General features: G+C 37.6%; 4 protein-coding genes across 10 annotated transcripts; 2 read left to right on the plus strand and 2 right to left on the minus strand.

Annotated features, from left to right (window-relative positions):
• The first annotated feature begins 705 nt into the window (after positions 1-705).
• LOC111791715 (cytochrome P450 94A1-like) lies at positions 706-2684 on the plus strand. The gene is made up of 2 exons (XM_023673184.1): positions 706-1352; positions 1844-2684. The coding sequence occupies exons 1-2, from the start codon at positions 706-708 to the stop codon at positions 2682-2684; spliced, it is 1488 nt and encodes a 495-aa protein (XP_023528952.1).
• Positions 2685-4809: 2125 nt separating this feature from the next.
• LOC111790584 (WAT1-related protein At5g07050-like) lies at positions 4810-7687 on the plus strand. Of its 2 annotated transcripts, XR_002814503.1 has the most exons (7): positions 4810-5074; positions 5145-5207; positions 5334-5450; positions 5601-6024; positions 6608-6759; positions 6846-7136; positions 7278-7687. XR_002814503.1 is itself a non-coding variant. In XM_023671544.1 (6 exons), exons 1-6 carry the CDS (start codon positions 4872-4874, stop codon positions 7054-7056), a joined length of 1170 nt encoding a protein of 389 aa, XP_023527312.1. In that variant the 5' UTR covers positions 4810-4871; the 3' UTR covers positions 7057-7687. The 2 variants fall into 2 exon arrangements, 1 of the variants encoding a protein (XP_023527312.1); XM_023671544.1 differs by having other exon boundaries at positions 6846-7687.
• Positions 7688-9071: 1384 nt separating this feature from the next.
• LOC111790583 (NF-kappa-B-activating protein-like) lies at positions 9072-11204 on the minus strand. The gene is made up of 2 exons (XM_023671543.1): positions 11113-11204; positions 9072-11007 (listed from the first exon to the last, which is right to left on the minus strand). Exon 2 carries the CDS (start codon positions 10896-10898, stop codon positions 9318-9320), a length of 1581 nt encoding a protein of 526 aa, XP_023527311.1. The 5' UTR covers positions 10899-11007; positions 11113-11204; the 3' UTR covers positions 9072-9317.
• Positions 11205-12462: 1258 nt separating this feature from the next.
• On the minus strand, positions 12463-17560 carry LOC111791687 (exocyst complex component SEC15A-like). 6 transcript variants are annotated; one of them, XR_002814675.1, is made up of 4 exons: positions 17176-17560; positions 16626-16706; positions 12859-15301; positions 12463-12770 (listed from the first exon to the last, which is right to left on the minus strand). XR_002814675.1 is itself a non-coding variant. In XM_023673136.1 (3 exons), the coding sequence occupies exon 3, from the start codon at positions 15284-15286 to the stop codon at positions 12911-12913; it is 2376 nt and encodes a 791-aa protein (XP_023528904.1). In that variant the 5' UTR covers positions 15287-15301; positions 16626-16706; positions 17176-17560; the 3' UTR covers positions 12533-12910. The 6 variants fall into 6 exon arrangements, 4 of the variants coding, with proteins under 4 accessions (XP_023528904.1, XP_023528905.1, XP_023528906.1 ...); XR_002814674.1 differs by having other exon boundaries at positions 12463-12781; XM_023673136.1 differs by having other exon boundaries at positions 12533-15301.
• Positions 17561-18056: the final 496 nt, after the last annotated feature.

The raw sequence follows: 18056 nt of genomic DNA on the forward strand, positions 1-18056 counted from the left end.
CTTTGTTTGTTTACAGTTCGTGAAGGAATAACTCACAATAACTAATGGTAATAGAGGTTCAGGTTCAGGTTTCGGAGTTCAGTCTCATGAATCGAGAGTCTTTCCTTTCTCTTTGTCTTTTACAGAGTTCCAGAAGAATAGTCCAGGGTCCTAACCAAAAAGAGTGCTCGAATAACGCTTGCATCCTCTATATAACCATAATTGCTGACACAGAGTTACCCGATCCCTATTCCCCAAACATCGTCATTACTTCTTTTCTGGAAAAAAGAAGTTCACGACACATAGGTCTTCTACCTCCAAGTAACTTTCGTCCGTTACAAAAAAATTCATCGCTACAGCCTCCGGTAAGAGTTTGAAACTGAAACACAGCTCAGAAAAAAATAATAATAAAAATAGAGTTTTAAATGTGAAGATTTTAAATTTAAAGGTAAATTTATTTTTTTTCAATAATTTAATTGTTCGTAATTATAATTAATTAGTTTTATTTATATTTATTGAAGTTAACCAGTAAATTAATTTTTATTAATAAACCTAACTGTATTTTAATCAATTTAATTAATTTTTATTATATTTATTGAGGTTAACCAGTAAATATTTTACATAAATATTTAATCAATTTAAGCATAACTCAACTACTATAAAAAAAAAAAAAAGTAAAAAAGTAAAAAGTAAAGTTGAGATATTACTGAGAGAACTAATTCACCGATGGAGGTCTGTGTTGGGACTATTTTGTTCATCACTTTTTTCTCTGTTTTCTTTTACCTTCGAAAATCACGAAGCCATGAAGGTTTTAGACTCTACCCTGTTGTCGGAGTTCTGCCGCTGTTCTTATTGAACCGGCACCGTTTTCTGGACTGGACGACGGAGGTCCTCCGCAACAGTCGGAACAACACGGCGGTATTCCGCCGGCCAGGGGGTATCACCGGCGTCATGACGGGAAACCCAGATGTGGTGGAGCATATACTGAAGACCCAGTTTGAGAACTACTCGAAAGGGGAACGATTGGTTTCGCTTATGGAGGATTTTTTGGGGTCTGGAATTTTCAACTCCGACGGCGAAATTTGGAGGATTCAACGGAAAATGGCGAGTTATGAATTCAGCACCAAATCGCTGAGAAATTTCGTCACGGAAAATGTTGTAATTGAGATTCAAACGAAGCTGATTCCTCTGTTGGAAAAGGCTTCTGAAACAGAGCAGATTTTGGATTTTCAAGACGTTTTTGAACGATTTGCGTTTGATAATGTCTGTAAATTATCGTTCAATTTCGACCCTGGTTGTCTCGGCGGCGATGCAACTTCCGCCACCGAGTTCATGCTCGCTTTTGAGACCGCCGCCACTCTAATTTCCGGCAGGTTCTGTTTTTTTTTTTTTTTTTTCTCTCCGATCTGCATTTTTAATAAAAAAAAAACCATACCCATTTCGTGCTACTAAACACGAAGATATAATCCACTTTGAGTATAAGCTCTCTGACTTTGTTTTGGCTTATGTACGACGCCTTATACCGGTAGATGTGTATTCCTTGTTTATAAACTTATGATCAGTGTCTGATAAAAAGTGTACTTTGTTCAAGGGCTCTAGCGAAGGAGTCGAGCCGGGAGGCTGTTTGAGGGCTTCATAGGCGTTTGGGGAGGCTAGAGTGTAGGAAGATTGTTGGGAGGATTGTTGGGAGGGAGTCCTACATTAGCTACTTTAGGAATGATCGTGGGTTTACAAGTAAAGAATATATCTACATTGTTATGAGTCTGTTTGGGGAAACCGAAGGCAGAGTCATTAGAGCTTATTCAAAGTGGACAATATCATACCATTGTGGAGAGTCGTAACATTTTGTTCTTAATTTGAACAGATTTAGGTATGCAATTCCTAAATGGTACAAGATCAAGAAATTTTTCAATTTGGGATCAGAGAGAACCCTGAAGAAATCCATATCGATAGTTCATAAATTTGTAGACAACATCATACGCTCAAGAATGGAAGAGAAAACGACCGAAAACAAGGATGACAAAGATTTATTATCTCGGTTCATGGCCGACAAACAAAATTCCCCAAAATTCCTCCGAGACATAGCCATAAGCTTCATCCTCGCCGGTCGAGACACCACTTCTTCAGCTCTAACATGGTTCTTTTGGATCATATCCACCCGACCAGACATCAAACAAAAGATCCTTAAAGAACTCAAAACCATCAGGTCTAAAACTAGTAACCAAATCGGAGAAACCTTCCACATCGACGAACTCCGGGACATGCATTATCTCCAAGCAACATTGTCGGAGACACTCCGGTTATACCCACCGGTGCCGGTGGACCCAAAAGCTTGTCGAGGCGACGATGTCCTACCGGACGGGACGGTTGTCGGGAAGAATTGGTTTGTGATGTACCATGCATATGCAATGGGGAGAATGGAGAGCATTTGGGGGAAGAATTGTGAGGAGTTTTGGCCGGAAAGGTGGCTGGAAAATGGGGTTTGTAGGGGTGAGAGCCCTTTTAGGTTCCCTATATTCCATGCAGGGCCGAGGACGTGCGTGGGGAAAGACATGGCTTATGTTCAGATGAAGGCCATAGTTGCAGCTGTGATGGAGAGGTTTGAGGTCATAATCATGAAGAAGGAGACTCCAAAGCATTATCAGTCATTGACTTTGAGGATGGAGAACGGGTTGCAAGTTATGGTCGAAAAGAGGTCAATATAACGATCCCGAGACGTTCTGTCTAAAAACTTTTCAAAATCTCGTCTTATGTGTTCAATAATGTGAAACTGTCGACTCGAGCCAATAATAATGCTTCAACCGTACTTCTGTATGTTCAAACTCTTTCTGGAATTTCGACTTTTCAAGTTGAGGTTCGAGGTCTTGCTTGACTTTTTATCAATCCTATTTTTGTCTCTCGTGTTGACATCGTTGCCTCTGTCTTACTTATGGCCCGATTGACTTTAATATACATCTCTGTGGTTGTTAGATGATGCACTGTCCTCCTTGGTTACATTGTGACATTTGTTTGTTTTGACTCTCATGTGGCTGGATGGGCGTCACTTGTGGGGCCGCCACTTTATGGGTCAGAAGCTTCTCTTGTGACACTCTACCAGCTCTGTAGAGACTGATTGTACATAAATTCTAAATGTCCCGCTAATACGAAAATCTCCACGATCCTGTCAAGCCAAAATTGTGGCACCAACAAAAACACGCTGAATCGAGTCGTAGTTGTTGGATTGTCAAGCAAACAATACTTTGCAGCGACATTTTTTCGTTTGATTTCGACAACAGAGGAGACGAGGATGTTGATGACAATCTAACGTGAAAAAATTTATGGTTGGATTGAATCGAGTTTGATTTATTATTTAATAATGGATTTTTGGGTTAAAAGAATTTACCATCGGAACGATTCGATTGAATCTAAAGAATATTCTAACCTGATTCAATCGAACCCACGAACATCCCTACTTAAAATCTTCGACCATATGATATTTTATTCATCGACCCTTATCTTCAAATGAGTGCTCTCATAATTGATTTAAATAAAGTGTTAAATAATAAAATACTTTGTCAATTTTTCTTTTTAAAAGAATTATTTATTTATTTATTTATTTATTTATTATCTCATTACTAACTTTTAGGAGAAAGTGGGAGGAGGAGATATTTATGTGAATTATTTATTTAATAAATAATAAAATTATTTATTAAATAATTTTTAATAATTTAACTTTATAAAAATAAAATAACTAACCAAAATTAATTATCTGAATATCTGATTCCTAGAATCTTAGTCATCGATATAGCATCTATATGATATGTCGTGAACTAGCTTCAGTTTAATATTCACGATCTCGAGCTTCGAAATCCCTTTTATAGCTTCCAAAATAATCTTCTAAGTCTTTCAAATCGTGCTGTGATGTATTTTATGTGAATCTCAAGAAGTTCTCCGAAATAGAGTAAAATAAATGAATATATATAAGAATTGTCGATAACGTCGAGATGCTATATAAAGGACGATATTCCGACGTTGAATCGAAGAAAAAACCCTAAACACGTGAGGAAAAGGGTGAGAGAGGGAGATTGTATGCGTAGAATCAACAACAAACAACTGGAGATACTCGTACATTTAAAACTTATACCATTCGGATTCGGTTTGGTATTAGCCAGAGCGTTGTTGTGGGTAGCAGATTCAACTGAACTCAAAGCCAAAACATTCCCATCCACCACCATGCTTTCGTTCTTCTTTCCTTCTCCTTTTAGTGAGATAATGATCTCACTGAGCACTCCATAACTCACTTTTCTCGTCTCTATCTTCTTTTTTTTTCCACCAATCAGTGTCTTTAGCCTTTTTCTAAAGTTTCTCATGCAAAACTGATATGATTGTCAATCTACAAGTATAGTCACAAAAAGATGCGATGAGACAGACGGGCCACAACAGGATTACTACAGGAAAGCCTGTCCCCTCCCGCTAACATAGAAAGAGATTGCCATAACGACAAATTCTCTATATGAATCTCTTCCCTACTAGGCCGAATTGAGTCGCTATTTGGGGTAAGAATGACTTAACCCATACGCATCATTGATGAAAGCATTTCAGACCGGTCACTTTATAGAAGTGACTTGTCAACTACGCTTTATACATTATATGCACCCAATCAACATTCATAAATCGTTCTTACGTGTAAATTAGAATGGGTTTGTTTCGGTTGAGTAATGTCTACGGTATAGGTCGTTCTAACGACGAACCTTCGAACTCTGATTCAAACAAGAAAAGAAAACAAAAGCCGTGGAGTAGGTTATAAATATTTGGTGTAAGTAGCCATTTTGTTTTGGGAACACACTCATATGTTCCTTTCCTTTTCTTCTTCACCATACCACTCTTCCCCTTTTATACATAACAAAACAAGCATGGGATACTTACAATCCCTTGGCTGTCTCCTTCAAAATGCAAAGCCTTACATCGTTGTCATCTCCCTCCAATTTGGCTATGCCGGAATGAATATCATCTCTGCCATCTCCCTCAACCACGGTATGAGCCATTACGTTCTCGTCGTCTACCGCCACGCCTTTGCCACTGTTGTCATGGCACCTTTTGCTCTTGTTTTTGAGAGGTACATATCTTTGAGTTCGTAGTTATCATTTCTTTAACGAGTAACTCATTTTTTAGTTTCAAATTTTCAGAAAAATGAGACCCAAGATTACACTTAAGATTTTCGCTCAGCTGTTTGTTCTGGCTTTTCTTGGGTTAGTATTAAAGCGGGTTGTATTTTTTTTTTTTTTTCAAACAAATTAACTCGTTCCTTTAAATTATCTAAAAACCTTTTCTTTTTGTATCCTTTTTTGTATCTTCCATGGTATCGATCTCAACAGACCACTGATTGATCAGAACTTCTACTACTTGGGGATAAAAATGACATCCCCAACTTTTGCATGTGCCATAAGCAACACGCTTCCTTCAATGACATTCATCATGGCACTTCTTTGTAGGTATGTTAAGTTTTGGTTAACGTCCTTTCAAATCGAATAAACAGATGAACAAAATGAATAAATATATAAATATACAAAAATAACATATTAACATGGAATTATTGTATTCAAAGTTAAGTTCTCTTTTTTAACTAAAACGGTCATTATCAGAATGGAGAAGTTGGAGTTGAAGAGTGTGAGATGCCAAGCCAAGGTGTTTGGAACAATAGTGACGATGGTGGGAGCCATGTTGATGACATTTTATAAAGGAAGTGTCATCAACTTCTTCTGGACTGGGCATGGCCGCCACCCAAACACACCACCCACGGCGGATGCAGCGGCGGCGTCCAACCTTCACAACGACGGAAAGGTCATCAAAGGCTCCATCTTCCTCATCATCGCCACTCTGGCTTGGGCGGCCTTCTTCATTCTGCAAGTCATAACCATGAGAAAATACACAGCCCATCTTTCTCTCACCACCATGGTTTGCTTTTTAGGAACCCTTCAAGCCATTGTTGTCACCCTCGCCATGGAGCACCGCCCTCACGCCTGGGCCATTGGCTGGGACATGAACCTCCTGGCCGCCGCTTATGCGGTAAGAAAGAAAATAATTATAACAGTCCAAACCCACCGCTAGTAGATATTGTCCTTTTTATGTTTTCTCTTTTGGACTTCCCCTCAAAGTTTTTAAAACGCATCTGCTAAGAAGAGGTTTTCATACCCTTATAAACAATGTTTCGCTCCCCTCTCCAACCGATTGGGATCTCACAATCCACCCCCTTCGGGGCTCAGTGTCCTCATTGGCACACTTCCCGATATCCATCCCTCTTCGGGATTTAGCGTTCTCGATGGCACACCGTCCGGTGTCTGGCTCTAATACCAACTGTAACAACCATAGATTTCTACTAACTTCAAGTCGCTACTATAACAGTCCATTTGTAACAGTTCAAGCACACATCACTAGCCGATATTATCCTTTTTGGGCGTTTCTTTCAGGCTTCCCATCAAAGTTTATAAAAAGCGTCGGTTAGGGAGAGGTTTCCACACCTTATAAACAATGTTTCGCTCCCCTCTCCAACCGACGTGGGCTCTCACAATAATTGTCCCAGATATTTCCGTCTTTCGATTCTAAAAAACATTCTTCTAATTCTGATTCATAATATTGAATGTTTATGCAGGGGATTGTTTGCTCAGGGTTGGCATATTATCTTCAAGGTTTGGTCATGAAAACAAAAGGGCCAGTTTTTGTTACAGCTTTTTGCCCTCTGGGGACGGTGATTGTTGCCTTCATGGGCTCTCTCATCATGGCTGAGAAGATTTATGTTGGAGGGTAACTCATCAATTCTCTTTTGGAGGGTAACCAATCTAGCAGAGTCCTTTAGAACACAACACTCTTATTTTGTACTGATTTTTCAGGATAATTGGAGCAGTGCTGATTGCGGTAGGGCTGTACTGTGTCTTATGGGGTAAATGCAAGGGTGTTGAAGACACTGCTGAAGCAGTGAAAGGTGAAGAATTGCCTGTCAAAAACGAAGCCATTGAAGCAACTCAAAAGAAGGAAGCTTTGGCCCTTAGTATTCCACCCACCATGGAGAAGAAGCTTCAACACACTAATCACCCAAACTAAGAATAAAAAAGACAGAATCCTGAAGAACAATAACAGAGAAATGGCCAAGAAAAAGGGAGGGGAGGAAGGTTAATACAATGGTAATGAACTTATCATTTACAAATCAATTTGAATATAGCTCGATAATTAAAAACAGCAATTACTATTACGTATTATCAAATTTTTTTCTTCATTCAACTCGGATATTTCTTTCAATTCAACTAATCGATGGTTCTACACAGGTTGTGACAATTATTGAACAAAAAGGTGGAAGATTCCACTAAGCTGGTTGTCTTTTGAGTGGCAGATTCCTAATTGTCACTAAACAGCATAATAATCTCTTTTGTTCTTTAATGTTAATAATATAACCAACTCCAACTCTGTGTTTTTTAGGATTAAGATCACTTAGGTCATCACCACCTCCCATCATTCTTCCTGTGGCCTGTTTTTCGTATCAATAATTTGAGAGCTTTAATTCTAAATAAGGGCAAAGATCAAGTTGATTAGAAAGAGAGTGAATCGTTTAGCAGTACGAATGAAAGGAATAAGGAAGTATGGTGTTATTATTGTTTGGGTCGGATAGAGTCTACCTGCTAACTGACCCAACTCGAACCAATTTGGTTTTGCAAATAATAAATACGAGTAAATATAATTTCTCTGTTCATTTAAATAGCTTTTGTGTTGTGCGGATAGAAAATGTGTTGTTTTCATTGTTCAAGTAAATACGGTTGTGTGAGACTTGGAAGAGAAAGTTAACCCCCTATAAATTGATCTATAGTCAATAGATTGTAATCAAGGATACCTATCCTATCATTCTCATAAGTAGTTCAAGATAAGTAGGTGGTGTCGCTAAATTGCACAAGGACTATTGTCTCAAATTTATATTTTGAATCTTAATGCATGTCTTGGGGTTGAGGTGTCACTGATACCAAAACTCACTAGATAATACGTGATTTATGGCTAAACCACGACAAAAGTTGGTATGCATGTGACGTCTAAATAGGTAAGAAATACATAAATGAACAGATCACATCTTCGTGGATCATTAGACTATGCAAACATGGTGAAGATAAGATCAAAATAAATTGATTGCCACTGACAAAGTGCAATTTTCTTTTTGCTGGTCCAACCGAAAGAACTCTAAAACCAAAAACTAAACAGGGTCGGCTTGAAGCAAGAGCATGTGAGTTCAAAGAAAAAGCAGGTTGAAAGGACTATTGGTTTGTAGGATAGTGCGAGTTACGGCTGAGTTACAGCCATGTAGCCCTCATTCTAACTGTGCTCTCAGAATAACATAAACATGCAAGGAAAGCACGAGTACAAAACCAGAAGGTTTGATTAACTGAACATACCTTTGCATTCATACTTCACAGCTCCTTTGCCAAACTGAGGAATAAGAACGAAACAAGTAATATCATTATAGCCACAAACTACAGAGTGGGGGCATCTATAACTCATTAAAAATGACATCTATATCCAAAAAAAGTTATAAGAAACAGAGGAAGTGAAATAAAGAATGTACAAAGGCCTGTAAAAGGAAACAAAAAATCTGCAAAAAGAGTCATGACTTACATGAACGAACTAAAAATCCAATTCATGGACACCCATAAAGAGACATCAAACAGCAATACCTCCCACACCTCCTCCAAAAAAAATTTCAAGCCCCTCTAGAGAATTTATGCTTACAAGATGATAATGATGAGGAAAAAGTCTATGCTAAACAAAAGCAACCTGATAAGCATCCTTTGAGAGAATTAATTGGCCTCAATAATGAAAATAGGCCGTAAGAATAACGACAACAAAGCACACATCTATGCATCAAAGTTTGAATCGAGCTGCTAAAGGTTTGAAATGCAGAGGCACAATTACTCTATGTCGAGTATTCAAATCCATAGTAAATGTTGAAAACATCATGGTAAAGATAACATTAGAGAAAATTATAAATACTAGAGATTTGCAAAGGAAATGAGACCATGAAAGGAAGATCGGCGAAGCAGATGACTCATTGTGATAATATAATACCTGTACCATCACTAGCTTGCAAAGATGAACCACCAAACTCATTTATAAATACAACCTTTTAAGATGGAGAATGATAATAAGATAAGAGGATTTCAGCAACACATGTCAAAACCAAAACATATTTGCTTAAAGCTTGTTTGATAGGCAAACTAAAAGGGATAACCAATACTTAGCAGTGATTCACATATCCTTGCATCACACATTTTCTTCCTGACTAAAGAATTGAGTACATAAACATCTAAGTATGGTACCAGATGAGTTTATGCAGCAAAAGGATCATGTGAAGGGCCAACATCATGACCTATATGGCGCTGAACAAGCCGCTGAAGATCGTCCATCACCTTCCGCTCGCGTTTTGCTTTTTCTTCGTAGTTATACATTGCAAGGGCTCTTTTATCTTCAGCACTGTAAACTTGGTTTTCTTTTCTAATACGGATTGCATTCATTCTCTGATGCCTGCTACCGCTCATCACATAGCCAAGAGTCTCAAAGTTCTGGATTTCCTCAGCTGAAAGACCCACTTCACCACGCCGGGGAATACGCTTCCCTTGTTGAACATACTGTGCAATGGCGTCACCTTCTCCGGGCCTAAGAGCACCACCATAGCTAATATGTCCCTCAGCTCTAGGCAGTGGCATTGGTCCAACTGGCATCTCATTATCAAATGCAGGTTTCTTTTGTGCCTCCAAAATTTCCTTGATCTTCAAAGCTTCGGCGTTAATCTCAGCCATTTTATCTCCGTCGATCTTTAATTTACTCTTACCATCAACATCTTCAGAACCAGAATTCTCCTCGGAAGAGGAACCCTTACTCTCCGTTTCTGACTGTCTGTTTTTCTTGCTCCTGGATTTTGTTGAAGTCGATGAGCTCTTTCGCTTCCTCAATTTTTCACCTTCACTGTTCTCACTCTCATCTGAATCACTGTACCTCCTCTTCCTACCATTCTTGGACCTCTTTCTACGACTCCTTTTTCTTGACTTGACATGGTCACTGGCATCAGAATCATCTGTCTCGCTTTCTTCGCTGTCCTCCGTGTCACTGTACCTACTCTTCTTCTTCTTACTACTCCTGATACTCTTATGTTTTCTGTTCCTCCTATTCGTCGATTTCTTTCTTCTCTTCCGACTCTCTTCCTCTGATTCACTCTCACTCTCACTCTCGGTGTCACTGCCCGACTCAGAGTCGCTAAGAGACGATTTTCTACTTCTACGCCTGGAACCAGAACTCTTCAATTTCCTCTTTTTCAATTTTGTATCAGATAACTCAGAATCAGAGTCAGAGTCAGAATTCTTAGCTTTATCAGATGCATATTTTTTTTCATGTTGCTTTTTCTCGCTCAAGCCACTTATATCTCCATCGTCATCGTTGCCATATTTCTCCAAAATCTCATCATCTTTATCCTCATAATCTTCGTTCCCATTCCTCGGTGGGCTAGGGGTCACTCTCCAAATACAATGCTTCAATGTCTTCCGGAGCTTCTGCCTCTTCAGCCTCCGATAGTCCTCATAGTTCAACCCCTTCAGCTCCTCATCCGAATCGGACTCGTCAGACGCCCTCCCATTTCTATCCAGATACGCCCGGCCTCCTGCGCGCCCAAATCTCTTGGGCAGACCGTTTTGGTCTCCATCAGCCCTAGGGCTCCGCCTATTGTCCTGGTAGCCAGGCGATACAGATCGACGACGATGGCTGTAGCGATCATAACTTTCATAGCTAGGGCTACGACGTCGTCGGTAATCCCCACCGGAAGCATCGGAGTCCGGCGAGTAACGATGGCTGCCGTTTTCTCGATCGGATCGATGTCTTCTTTCTGGAATTTCCACAGTAGACCCTAGCCTACCCATTTGATAATATTCGGTATGGCAAACAAAACGGATGTTGAATTCGTCTCTCAGCCGCCAGTTATAACACGATTGGAATCCAGGATTTACCTTATCTTCCTAACTACTAGCACTAGGGTTATTGAAAGGGTTCCAGATTATTAATTAGCAGACAAGAACACGATCAGAGGGCTGCAATCAGAAAACAAAAAAATCAAATGGGAGTTAAAGCTCGTACCTGGGAGAGAGAGAGCACCGAGGGAGAACGTGAACGTCAGGGAGAGGAAGAATGAGCGGCGCGCGAGGGGCTGGGATAGATTTGGAATGAGTAATTGGATATTTAGTTGGGCTCGACTGTGCTTAGCTGGGCGAATTTATATATCTTAATGAAAGGAGAAATTAGAAAATCAATTTGGTTTAAATTGTGTCATTACATTGGTTAATTCGATATAGTTGACTTGACACGCAACAGAGTCGCGAAATGAACTGAAATATTCTAATTCGATTAACTTTATTTTGATTATAGGTTGTTAATTATGTTTTATCAGAATTAATTTAATATTAAATTATTTTTTTTTAAAATGGACAATTTTCATATTTTTACATTTGAATTGATTATTTAAATTACTAAATTTAAAATTCTTTCAATTTTTTCATTGGAATTTCTATCTTTAAAATTCTTTCTTGAGAATTTTTTCATTGAATTTTTATCTTTAAAATTCTATAATTTTTTCATTGGAATTTTTATTATTTTTTCATTGAATTTTTATCTTTAAAATTCTATAATTTTTTCATTGGAATTTTTATTATTTAAATATAAATGTTTTTAAAAATAGATTTAATCAATATTAAGATAATAGAATTTTCATTGAAATTTTTATCATTTAAATATAAATGTTTTTAAAAATAAATTTAATCAATATTAAGATAATAGTTATTAAGATAGAGGACTTGATCGAGTTTCTGAATGAAATCTTCGATCCTTATAAAATCGAACATTTCTATCATGAATATTTATATTTATGTCCCTTCTTAATTTTTTTAATTTAAATATTTATATTTATGTCCTTCTTAATTCGAAGTATATCTAGAATTTTAAAAAATTAATTGTTTTACAAAATATAATTTAAGATTTTGTTTAAAAGAATATTGTGGATTTTCAAAACGGTAAGAATAAATTTATAATTTTGAAAGTAAAAGTGCAGTACAATCGATCTAATTCTCAAAAGGTTCATCCATTAAATTTGTAATTTAACCTACATACATAAATATCAAATTTTTATACTGATTTAAATAAATATAATTAGGATCAAACTATAAATTTTGATCAATTTAGTTCTTAATCTATTTAAATAAATATAATTAGGATTAAACTATAAATTTTGATGAATTTAGTACTTAATCTTTTAAAATATAACCTCTATGAATTTATTAGACATAAAATTTAAACTTTAATCGAGGTAAACTTCAAATATATCTAATAAATTAATTTTTTTTTTTAAAGAAAAAATCAAATTGGTGGGAAAGTGGGAAGTTGAGGAACGTATTATAAACATTCTTGAAAGTTTGGGAGCAAATAGACACCAACCTCAAAATTTACAAACTAAACTTGTATTTTTCAAAGATCTTCGAATCCCAACTCAAATTCCCGAGAATGACGTCGAATCAACCTAACTTATTCTTAAAAATAGTTTAAATCGAGCTTATTTTTATGTCCAAGACTTCTGTTTCATACAATGGAGTCAAGAACATGTTTCTAATGAACATAAACAATGAACAATGAACAATGAAGCAAAGAAGAGTGAGTACTACTGACCAAAAATCTCTTCCCTTTTGAGTCACAATGGCAGAGGAGCTTTAAGCACGAAGAAGCCGAAGAGAACCAAGATGTGGAGGCTTTATTATACCTAAAATTAAGGCACCAAATCAAATGATAATACACAACAGATGATCCAAATAAATAAGCTAGGAGGAGCCAAAACACCTGTACAGGCATATATATATATATATTATTCAACAAGAAATGTTGAAAAGGCTCAGTTGAAATCTTTCAGTCGTTTCTTCAACACGTCCATTGATTTCTTGCGAGTGTTTTGCTTGGTGTTTCTGCTAGAAAGGCTACCAAAGATGCCATCAGCGGAGTCCTTGAACTTCTCACAAATACTAGCCACTTTCTTATAATCCAACATGTTGTAATTCCTCTCTCTGATCACCGGATTCATGAAGTTCTCCGGCTGACTGCTCTGCAAAAGGTTGATTAATTGTCGAGCTTCCATTAAACAGTTTCGGAAACTTCCTCCTCCTCCACCGTAGATTTCGCTCAGTCCCGTGCTGTGGAATCTCTCGTCTGCAAAAGCTTCCAGCATTTTCAGATCACTGTTGATGCTCATCACTGCATTCACGTTAAACCTTTTCACACTATCACTAAGAAAAGCTGAAACTATAGAGTAGGAGATATGATCGAGAGCGCCACTCCCGACCTTGTACAAAGCTTCCATCGGTAAAATCTGTTGTGCGGTCGACATTATCGTGTCGAGATAAATAAGCACTTCATTTATATAGTCATTTGCATTTGCAGTAACCTCCTCAGAAGTCCAACCAATATTCTCTGTAAGAGCCATGAACTCATCTAACTTCGTGTTCACCAAAGTCAACAATGCAATATAAGCCGCATCCCTTGAAGTTTTAAGAACAACTTTTGCAGCGAAACCGCTTTGTGGCCTCTCGACTGATCGAATAGGCATTCCACATAACAGACCTGCATGCCTGATGAAATAGTCACAGGCTCTTTCCAAAACTGTTATATTCGCAGCAATTTGCATCGCTTGAGAAACACCAAAGGATGCACCATGGATAATATTGAGTATTGCTTCATTTAAAACATCAATTAGGATCCTATCCAAATATTTCTTCACAACCTCAAAAAGATTAGAATGTGCACTGTAGGACAAGTAATCAACACACCCTTTAATGAAGGACCTCACGATGCGGCATACATCAGGAACGGTGGAAGAAAATGGCGCTATGAACGGAAATGTAGGCATTATATCAGATGTCTGCAGATTAAAGGCGAGCACGTTGTTGTCGTAATCGCTATCTTTTTTCAGAACCATCTGCTCGTAGGTGTCATTAGCTAGAACATCCACTATTTGTTGCTGACACTCCTCCAAAAGAAGCTCGTGGTATTTGTCCCGGCTTTTGTTCAACGTCTCGAGAACCGGCCCGACTTCATATCCATATTGTCTAAGAGTAGATGCCAGAAGAGTAACGTAATCCTTCACCAGGAGAAGGTGAGTTGCAGAATCCATGAGGGAAAATTGTATCTCCAGCACTGATGTCACCTTGACAACAGCAGTTTCCAGCATTGCTTCAACCTGTTCAGCTGATAGTAGCCCTTCAGCAGTCCTCATCACACGATCCTCCACTATAAAATATCCTGCAATTTGAGCTAAATAGGTCTGATAGGACTCGATAAACGGCTGAGACGAAGAAATCTGCAAGTCGGAATTAAGCTGCAACATTCGGTTCCTGTAGTAATATTCACGAAACTGCTCTTTGATCCCAAGACATGTATGAATGTGATACGCTCGATAAAGAGGTATAAGGTCAAACTTTAGAATGGAGTCCTCATCGAAATCTCCGACATCCAAAGTATATGAAAAATCTCCTATCCCTGAAATGTTCTGTTCCTCAGCCTTCCTCTGACGGTCTAACATTTCCTCGTCTCTTTGTCGAACAGTTGCAGCATGGCCGATAGCCGTTTGCCCGATAACCTTAGCAGAACTCCTTACATGAACAAGCCATTCATTGAATTGAGTGGACACTTTCTTCTCAATATGAGATTTGATCACAGGAATTCTTGTCTCAATGACCATTCTTAGTGTCTTGACAGAAATGTTCTTCAAATAATTCTTTTCAATCAGATCGACATTTTTCAATGCAGGGTAGAACTGGCCTTTAGAAATATGATCATTGCACTTGACACAAAGATCAAGCACCTGAACACAATTCTGGGACATTTTGATGGCTTCAGTCACATTCTTTTTTATTGAATAACATTCCAGAAGCTCTTCGAGTCGAATCAAAAGCACACTCCCAACCTCTTGCAATTTAAAATTATCGGTCGATAATTCGGCCTTCAGCTCTTCAGCATCGACCAAAACCCCACGAAGTTCATCAACTGCACGGATAAATTCCTCGTAGTGAGTCTTGCACAACTCCTCAATTTCAACTTCTTTCTTTTTTACAACATTCTTCAACTGGTGAAGGAGAGTTTCTGGTCGACCCATTTCAAATGCATGTCGAACAATTGGACCGAGATCCTCGCCATTGCCAATTAATGTTGCAAGTACTAGGTCTTCGGCCGTTTCCCCATTCTCTGCAGCAGCTCTCCTCTTTGGTTTTCCCTCCATTATTAAGATCAAACTCTACAAAAATGTCAAATGCATATTAATACAACATCCTACATAGTATATAAATATCAAGATTGACATATGCTACTAAAAAAATCTACAAATGGTGCAGCTTTCGTGTTCGATCAGTGTTGAATTACAAATCAACACCATCATACTTAGCACTCTAGCTATTCCAATTCAATTCACAACAAAATATGTAGAGAACACGTTCATACAAAACCATCTATGTACAATGAAACATTACAAACTTCTTCACTCACACCTCATTCTCAGTTTAACAGAAAACCCAAACTTATTGTAAAAGGGGTATCTCTACCAACTTTTGTCACATGAACCAATCCTACACTAAAACAAGGTAAGAATGAACTCAAAGAAAATTTCATAGCCTGTGACGTAGTGAGTCTTGGCCATTTACCCTAGGCCTCGCTGATACTCTATAATCTATTGGGTAGTTAAACCCCTCAAGACATCAAAACGACGCACGCCGACCACCATTTATACTCAAGGCTGGCTCTGATACAACACTTTTCGTTCCATTGGCCCTTGACCATTTACACTCAACACCAGGTGCACATCATCTTTACATTAGCGTATCAGACATCAACCATTTATACTTGAGGTTCCAAGACCACAAGTGACATGTCAGCCTTTGATCATACTAACTGTTTTGTTTTTTTTTTTTTCCAAAATATTCTGATTTTTTCCTATTTTTAAACTCCTTTTAATCTCCTAAAAACTTGGGCATGATAAAAAAGTGAGAGAATTGATTTTACAACTTGAAGCAAAATTTAATTGAAGAATTTAAAACTCCAAGAATGTAACAGCTCAAGCCCACCGCTAATAAATATTGTCTTCTTTAGGCTTTAGGTTCCTCTCAAGGTTTTTAAAAGGTGTCTCGTAGGGAGAGGTTTCCACACCCTTATAAATAATGTTTCGTTCTCATCTCCAACCGATGTGGGATCTCACAATTCACCCCCCTTCGGGTCCCAGCATCCTCGCTGGACTCGTTCCATTCTCCAATCAATGTGGGACCCCCCAATCCACTCCCTTCGGGGCCCAGCATCCTTGCTGGCACACCGCCTTGTGTCCACCTCCCTTCAAGGCTCAGCCTCCTGTCAATATGCCTACGTCTAATGTTGTGTTGAACTTAACAATAAAAAAATAAAAAAGTTCAATCTATCTGGTTTATTGAGCCAAACCAAAATTATAGTTCTCTCCGATTCTAACAATTTTGAAGGAAAACTTCAAGGCGGCAATTAAAGAAATGAGCTAAACTGAAGCTGTGGAGCGTTACAGTCCACATTATAATGAAGTAAGTAGAGGGAAGAAAACATACTATAGCAAGGAAGGGTTGTAGAACATGATCCCTCAATTATGGAATATGAATTCAGTGCCCCATAACCGACTTTGATAAACACTGGGAAAATTGAGAAACCAAAAACAATCAGAGACGTGCACTTGAATTTAGAAATATATTGAACGATGTGTGATTTTCAGGGAAGAGAGAGAATTAAGAAAAGGCTATGGAAACTGGTGGAGAATAAAACGAAGTTAGAAGCCATTATTTTATATAAGCATCTTCACAAAAGTACAAAAAGACTTGGGTGAACATTCTTAGAATGTGAAAGCGACTAGAAAAACAGACGATATCATCAATGTAAACCGAAAATCGAACATGAACATACGTTTAATTTTAATAATCTCCAGAAGTTTTACTCTTACAACCTAAAATCATTCGTTTGAATCACAGAACAATCAAAATCCATATCGAAAATTGTACAGAATACCTAAATGCGCACATTCCAAAGGAAATTTTGCATGAAACAAGGAAGCATTTACTCTCTCCAGTTCAGGAAACTCATATCGGGAATCGCCAATCAACATACCTTCAGCGAAGGATCTGATCAAACATGGGGAGACAGAGATGGAGACTGAGAAATTGAGAGATTGGCATCTAATCTGAAGGTTCTCCTCTACGATTGAACGAGACCGTACCGCAATTTCGTTCCATTATTTGTTCTTCAAAATGCGCAATGATCCAAGCGAGAAAATCCCCGGAATTCTCTTCCTCTTCGTCGCTCCGATCGATTAAAGCGGATTCTACCGGACTCCACTCCGATTCGTTGCCAGATTTCTTACCGGAGGTCCGAGAGATTAAAGAGAAATTGTTTCAGAATCTGAAATTCGAGTCTAGAGACGCTAGAACAATGGAGGAATAGTTGAAGAGTCATGGAGAATGAAGAGCGCCTGATCTCAGAGATAATAACCAAAAAAAAATATTGAAATATTTCAAAAATCAATTAAATAACAAATAATTCTCATAATTTTGTTGAAGGTTTTCTAAAATCAAGGCAAAATTGAAATAAAATTCATTATCTTTTTAAATTAAAAAATAAAAAATAAATTAAATTGTTCTATTCTTATTTATCACGTGCTATAAAAATTTAGACTAAAATTTTAATTTATTTTTTACCTTTATATATATATAATAATTTTTTACTTTATTTATTTATTTTCAAACCTTTAATTAAAATTTATAATTTAATTTCAATATAAATATTTAAAAATATTTTTTTTTTAAAGAGGAATTGGAAAATGAATAATTATAAAATTAAATAATAATTCAACTTAAATCTCATTAATTCGATCAAATTCTTTAAATGACATACCAATATTAAAATTATTTTTTTAAAAAAAACGCCATTGGTACGTGTAGTACACGCGCCATAAAAATCCTAGTACTAGGAGCCGTCGTCGTAGCGAGAAC

The sequence above is a fragment of the Cucurbita pepo genome, chromosome LG03 (assembly GCF_002806865.2).
Source record: "Cucurbita pepo subsp. pepo cultivar mu-cu-16 chromosome LG03, ASM280686v2, whole genome shotgun sequence".
Lineage (NCBI taxonomy): Eukaryota > Viridiplantae > Streptophyta > Magnoliopsida > Cucurbitales > Cucurbitaceae > Cucurbita > Cucurbita pepo.

What these genes read in the sequence shown, in the direction of transcription:
- LOC111791715 (XM_023673184.1), top strand. Translation starts at nt 706, where the DNA reads ATGGAGGTCTGTGTTGGGACTATTTTGTTCATCACTTTTTTCTCTGTT. An exon ending in GCCACTCTAATTTCCGGCAG is followed by an intron (nt 1,353 to 1,843) that starts GTTCTGTTTTTT and finishes TAATTTGAACAG; the next exon opens with ATTTAGGTATGCAATTCCTA.
- LOC111790584 (XM_023671544.1), top strand. Translation starts at nt 4,872, where the DNA reads ATGGGATACTTACAATCCCTTGGCTGTCTCCTTCAAAATGCAAAGCCT. An exon ending in TTTGTTCTGGCTTTTCTTGG is followed by an intron (nt 5,208 to 5,333) that starts GTTAGTATTAAA and finishes CGATCTCAACAG; the next exon opens with ACCACTGATTGATCAGAACT. An exon ending in ATCATGGCACTTCTTTGTAG is followed by an intron (nt 5,451 to 5,600) that starts GTATGTTAAGTT and finishes GGTCATTATCAG; the next exon opens with AATGGAGAAGTTGGAGTTGA.
- LOC111790583 (XM_023671543.1), bottom strand. Translation starts at nt 10,898, where the DNA reads ATGGGTAGGCTAGGGTCTACTGTGGAAATTCCAGAAAGAAGACATCGA.
- LOC111791687 (XM_023673138.1), bottom strand. Translation starts at nt 15,286, where the DNA reads ATGGAGGGAAAACCAAAGAGGAGAGCTGCTGCAGAGAATGGGGAAACG.